This window comes from Nestor notabilis, unplaced genomic scaffold (genome assembly GCF_000696875.1).
Source record: "Nestor notabilis isolate BGI_N333 unplaced genomic scaffold, ASM69687v1 scaffold1501, whole genome shotgun sequence".
Taxonomy (NCBI): Eukaryota; Metazoa; Chordata; class Aves; order Psittaciformes; family Psittacidae; genus Nestor; species Nestor notabilis.
This window is the reverse complement of record NW_009914943.1, coordinates 64,818-71,396: the sequence shown is the minus strand read 5'-3', so window position 1 is coordinate 71,396 and position 6,579 is coordinate 64,818. Positions and strand designations below refer to the sequence as shown.

Genomic DNA, 6,579 nt, shown 5'->3' with positions numbered 1-6,579 from the left:
AGCAGGAAATACAATAATATATTACACTTGCCTGAATGTATGTTTGTCTTTAGTGAATGCAGAGTAATTGGATTACGGGGTGAGTCAGATGATTCTGAGTCAGTAAAGAAGTATGTTCTTGTTGCTTCATCTATGCATGTCTGAGAGCATAGGTGTTGGCTTCCAGAAGCGGAATGTCGGACCTGCAGAGCCTTGCAGGCTCATGTTTACCAAGCCAGTTGGCTTTATCTTCTGTTTGGAGAAGTGTACACTTCCTCAGTTTGCTGAGGAACAGGGTGAATACTGTAACAAAAAATCCACCTGGAGTTTTTAAAAGCAGTGTTAAAATCCAGTCATTACTACAGGAAAAATTGGTTTTAATAAGCTTATAATCTTATACAAAACCTTCTTTCAATTTTTCCCCAACAGTTCTATAAACTAGTATCTTATGAAGGACTTGCTATGCAGATGCATAACTTATTTTTTAAATGGATTTAAATAGGACTAGATAGTATATTTAATGAAAACAGTTTTCATAACTAATGCATTTAAAATGCATTTATTAAGTAATTTTTAATGTGCCTATTGTCCTGGTGTCTTGCATTTTAGGTTATTTAGCGAGCACTTTTGTGCTCACTAGAATCTATCAGATAAACTGGGGACACATTCTGCATCCTGGAACAATTCATGTTGCTGCTTCCTGGTTTAATTCCTTATTTCTTCCAAGTTGCTCTCCCACTCTCTGATTGCCTTTCCTTTAGTAGATCACAAGTGGTTTGCTGCATTCTTTGAATAAGTGACAATGTTTCATCCTCAGACAAGCTTTACTACCCATGCTTCTGCATGAACCCTGTTTTTTGACATACAGGCAGCATTTGATCCCGTTGATTATAGATGTCATGAGGAGGTTGGTGGCTTGCAGAAGAGAGTCCAGAGATAAACACCAGACAAAATCATATGTCATAGCATTATGATACTACTCAAAACATCTGTAACATTAAGGTACACTTTACAGGAGATGTGTGCCAGTTAACACCTGAGGAAAAGTAAGCCCCCAGTGTGAGTTTAGAGGGTGATAATTTTTGTTGAGTTGGAGTGTAAACAGTGGAGCGGGGAGATGGATATGTACTAGAATTACAAGGGATCCTAAGGAAGCTAGTCTTATACTGCCTTGTTGGCAGTGGTTCTCAACCTGCTTGACTTATAAGTCCCTTTATGCTTTGCATGGAAACTGCACGTGTGCAATGAATTTTTTGATACTCTTGCTTGCAAGTTTATCGACTCTTTGATCATTCTGAGAGCTCTGTTTTGCTTGTAAGTAACATTTCCATCAACAGCACATGTCAGGGATTCCAGAGATCACTGTTCAGTAAATTAAAGTGCAGGAAAGGAGAGGGCTACTTCAGCAGTTTTTTATCTCAAAAGACTACTTAGGTGCTCTGAGTCACCCTGTTAAATTGTCTTCCTTTTCTTATTTGCAAGTTAGTTTTTGTGGTTTTTTGCTTTTTAGTTTCTCTATGGAGTTACTGTGTATACAGAATTAGAGTATTCTCAGTCCAACCACTTACACAGAGCTGGACAAAATGCCTTTATGTGCTAATGGCATTGGTGTTGTGAAACTGTATTCTATCATTCTCAGTGCTGTGGGGTCTTTCCTTTTGGAGACTTGTGTATCCTGTATTGATAAAACACAGGTTGCATTCTGACATGCTTTTTGTTTTCCCGTGGACTTTTGAGCATGTCTGATTTTTGCATCTGTAAGAAGGCTCTTCTGAAGTCTGTCTTGCAGGATTTGTGATCACTTCTGTTCATTTACATACCATCTGCAGCTGGAAATACTTGTTTCCTTAAACTCACTTGAGACTCTCTCAGCTATAAACCTACATATTGTTCAGTTATTGCCTTGAGTATGTTTATTGTAGACTAAGTAGTTTGCTACTTTGTGAAGTTAAGGTATTGGGAATGTTATAGAAAAAATTAAGAATTACACATATTGCTGCTTTTGCTATTGTTTAAGTATTTACAGTGATGTACCCCCAGAATAAAATAGTCTTCAGGTCGCAGTTTTCAGCTTAATTAGCTTTTACGTGGCCTTGAAATTTCTCCCATTGTTCCAGAATGTGTAGTTGAATCTTACCCAATGGTTTTGTGTGATTTGAGCATAGTTTGCATCGTTCTGCCAAATATTCTATCATTGTTCTTCAGAAAGTGAATTTATTGTGCACTAACTTGGAAATAAATTCTGCACACAGAAAACGGGACCTGAGCCAAAATCTTTACTGCTGGAAGATGTCATGAAAAAAGTCGGCAACTTGCAGAAAAGAGACTTGAGATAAACAGCAACAAAAATGTCATGTTGCAACAGTCTGTAGTCAGAAAACATTCATAACACTTAAAGCAGAGTTTACAGTCTGTGAGTTTATTGTTAAAAATTCCCAGCTAAGAAAGAAAAGCTGGAGGAGCTTACTTTTAAGTGATCAGGTCTCATATCCCAGTACAGCTGGTATATGTAGAATTGCATTGTTTGAACAGCACTGGTGACTGACTGCTATGTGCTGTAAATGATGCAGATCTCCAAACTTAACAGAGCCTGCAAAGGCAAAGTTGAGGAGAAGCAAGGAGAAGGAAGAGTCCCAGAGCAACTGCTTTTCCAGATGTTTTTTTACTAACCAAGTCTTTGAATGATAACTGTATTAGTTTTCTTTCTCAAACCTACTGAGAAAAACTACTAAAACTGCTTTTTTCTTCTTACCCATGTTGGTTTACCAGTGGTCTTCTAAACCAGTTTATTATCATGTGGGCTTCCACCCCCAAGTGCACATCTTTCCTGGTTGGGAATCTTCTGTTGCAACCATTACCTGGTCCTTGATAATCGTTTACTATGGCTTCTTTCCCCCTTATTTTTTTCAGGGAGATTATTGATTTTATTGTTTTGTTTAAGCAGGTCAGTGACACATAATGTGATCACTCCTCAGCTACTTTAGTAGAAAGTATTGTGATTGATTAACACGGAAATTTTCTAAACTACTGGTCTGCCAAAGAACATTGACCAAAGCATTCAGGGAGTACTCTCACATTTTGTTCCGTTTTGCCAAATTGAAGAGGATGTCAGGTTATCTGCAGAGAAGTATTAACAAATATTAATAAGCGTTTCTGTGTGTGAAAGGAGAGAAGATAAGCTCTTAAACATCTGCAGCTGTATGCTAAGTGAACGTAAGAATCTTTTATCATGATACTTAACCACCATGAAGTTTTATTTCTTCTTGTAGGATCTCACAAGGGAAAATGGTGCTCTCTACATGTCTCAATGGAATTTTCTGTGTGGAAGATAATTTTGAGTAGTGTGATATTTACTGTTGTAACTTAAAAAAAGGATTAATGTTTTCCTTAGTTTGCTAGGTCCAGTTTATTGGATAGAAATACTGGAGTGTTCTTTTAACCTTATCTAGAAGGATTGGAGAGGAAGAGTTCTTTAAGAGCTTGGTACCTCAGAACAAAGATTCAGGCTAAATGACGCCTTACTTAAGCTGCTACTTAATAACATGGGTGATCTTTTATCAGAATTTACCTTTTACTCACTGGTGGTTTTATCTAATAGTCCGCTTTTTAAGAAAAGAGAACCTGTTTTCCAGTTGCAAAGATTATTCTACTCTGACATTGTCTCTTGTCTACCACATTAAACTAAATACCCCTTTATAATAGTAGTAGTAGTCCAGGAATTAGAGTGATGGTTTGACCAGCGTTACTTTCAAAACCTTTCTATATTAGCTCATACACTCATGAGTATTTTAAACTGGCACGATCTTTCTGTGTAATGGAGCTTTCCTTCTGATGCTTTTTTTCCTTCCTAATTTATTAATGTTTGCAGTAATTATTAAATAATCTGACTGCTTTTATACTGTGGTTTGATGCTATGCAGTCTTTGGCAGCTCTGCTGACTTTCAGGGGTTCCCAACTCTGAGCAGAACATTATTCGTGTGACGAGAAGTGCTTATAGTGCTGAGCTGTGAATTGGATGAAGGATCCTGCTTAGGGACTGCTTTCCAAGCTGTTCTTGTTTCTGGTTTTGGGTTTTAAACTTGGTGGGTTCTATCAATTCAGGTCAGAAAGTACCTCCACATAGATTTCATGGTTCACCTGAGCTGATGAGCAGTAGAGCTGTTAAAGGAAAAAGTGCCTAGTGAGAGGGAGCAGAAGTCTCTTGGGTTAGTATTGCTGCCCAAGCCAGCATGTTGTTAAACCTTGGCCTGTTTCCTCCTACAAAAAGGTTTAGTCTCATTTGTTGTTCTCAAAACAGACAGCCTCACTTCAAACAATCTAGAAATAAACCATCTGTGTTAACGTTCTTATTTCTGATTCCAGTGTTGGTTTTCGTTTGTTTGCCCTAAATAAGGTGGGATAAGAAACTTCTTGATGTTTTGTGCTGACTAAATCATAAAGCAGTGGTTTCCAGCACTTTTATAGCCGTGTTGGCTGCTTGTGCTACTCTGCCAATGGAGTTTAGTAGCGTGCAATAGCCCTATTCCTGCCCACGGGCCTGCTTTGCAGTTGTACAGCTGTAGCCCCCTCTGTCTTTTAAAGTTCCTCTTTGCAGGGGCTGGTTGGCCAGGAGTTACCTGCTGCCAAAACAATTCCCAAGCTGACTTTCAATTGCTGACTTTCCTATGGAAAACTCCCTGTTATAATATAATTGTGTAAATTGTCCCACAGGTTTTATAAACGCATAGGAGAAGTCCCATGTCCTTTCCTTTCAGTTCATATTCATATTGGTAAGTGATGTACAGTAATCTTCACAGCTCCGTAAGATGACTTACTGTAAGAAGGATGCAAAGAACTAAGAAATGTCCAAACATTATTAATTAGTTATTCCAGTATTTCAAGCCATTTCTTGGTGTATGTAGTGACTCTTAATGTATCAGAAGCATCATGTAATATTGATGTGAAATAAATCACTAAGGATACTTGCAGCAAGGGAAAAACAAGGGAAGTTTCCCTTTAGAAAGATATTCTATGGACTCTTGTGTGACAGGTTCTTTTAAAGAACTGAGGAAAACCCAAGTGTATATATTGGCATAATGAAGGTGATTACTTTTTTCTTTTTTGGGGGATAACTTGAAACACGTTAATATATTTTACAAGATACGGCTCCAGTTTTGAAGTGAACAGTTGGCTGATCTCCTCCTCTCCCCCCACCCCTTTCCTTCTCACTAATATTAGTATCAGCGCAGATGGAAGGGTCCACCTGCATGGATTTTATTGCAGAATCTGTATCTGTGTGTAAGTATATGATTGTTTTCCTTAAAATATATTATGAACACAGGGACTTTATGCTACAGAGAAAGTGTCAGGGAATGCTTAGACCCTTTCTTAGAACAATTAGGTCAATAGCAGTTATTTATGTAGAGATGTTTCATTTCATCATAACTTACAACTCTCTCTTCTTTTTCCAGGTGGATGCACGGAGCATACCAGTGTTAGCAAAATGGCAAAATTCTTATAGCATTAAAGTTGTACTTCAAGAGCTAAGACGTCTAATGATGTCCAAAGAAAATATGAAGCTTCCACAACCTCCAGAGGGACAAACTTACAACAATTAATTTTAGCTGATTCTCAAACTTCTGTCTTAAAACAGCAACCTTCTACTCATGTTAATGTCTTGATTAAATCTCACAATGCAAACACCCACACATTAAAAGAATTTCAGCTGGTATACATGACCTGGACATTTGTAAGAATATATATAATATATGTATGCCCAATATGTTTTCAGGCACTATGGGAGAAAAAGGCAGCACAATTATTTTTTCTCTTTACTGAGGCACTGCATTTAAGCATAAGCCTGAAATAGCCTAAAATTGGAATTCAGGTTTTACAAGATGAAAGCATGACAGAAAGTGTCAGGATGCTGTGGAATAATATATGTTTCTGAAAATAATCTCTTGAGAAGGCAAAATATAAATGGCATGCTTTATCCATCTTGCTTAGTAAAAGAGCTGCAGTTAAATTTGTTTTAAAGTAGCAGGTACAGTGAATACCGTTGCTCATCTTGTTTAATTTTGCAAGGGTGTGGGTGCCGACTACTAGTAGTGTCACAAAGTATGTTCAGGATTGTTTTGATACCTGTATTTATAAAATGGGGGGGATTAATTTCTGTTAAGCAGCTCCTGTGTGTTACATGTATCGGACATGGCAAATATTTGTTTACAGTCTTTGTTCTAATAAACCATGCATTTAAGTTTTAGTGAAACAAAGGAAATGTATGGATATGTGATTGAGATTAAAGTTAGTCTTAAAATGTAAATAAAATGTGGAAAGTGTCTGAGGCTGTGCCATTTCTATAATAGTGATGTAATATATGTACAGTAACTTGCAGAAGTAGTGAAAAGCCAAACATAATATTGCTGCTGGTTTTACATGCACCTTTTATTCTTACCACTTTTGTATGCTTAGTTTACTTGAGAGGTCAAGGTATTGTATTTGTTGCAGGGGAGTAAGTTCTGTCATCTATAGTATCACTTCTTTAGACAAGCTCGCACTCTATGTGTGTGTGTATATATATACTTCAAAGAAACCCCAACAACCCCAAAATAAAAGCAGGAA

The 6,579-nt window shown here is 37.3% G+C and overlaps 1 protein-coding gene across 1 annotated transcript in view; it reads left to right on the top strand.

Annotated features, from left to right (window-relative positions):
• The window catches only part of UBE2V2 (ubiquitin-conjugating enzyme E2 variant 2), a 10,953-nt gene extending 4,655 nt beyond the window's left edge, over window positions 1-6,298 (top strand). The window contains exon 3 of the mRNA XM_010023889.1: window positions 5,430-6,298. Coding sequence (XP_010022191.1) covers window positions 5,430-5,576 — 147 coding nt within the window. The 3' untranslated portion in view covers window positions 5,577-6,298. The remainder of the gene's footprint in view (window positions 1-5,429) is intronic.
• Window positions 6,299-6,579: the final 281 nt, after the last annotated feature.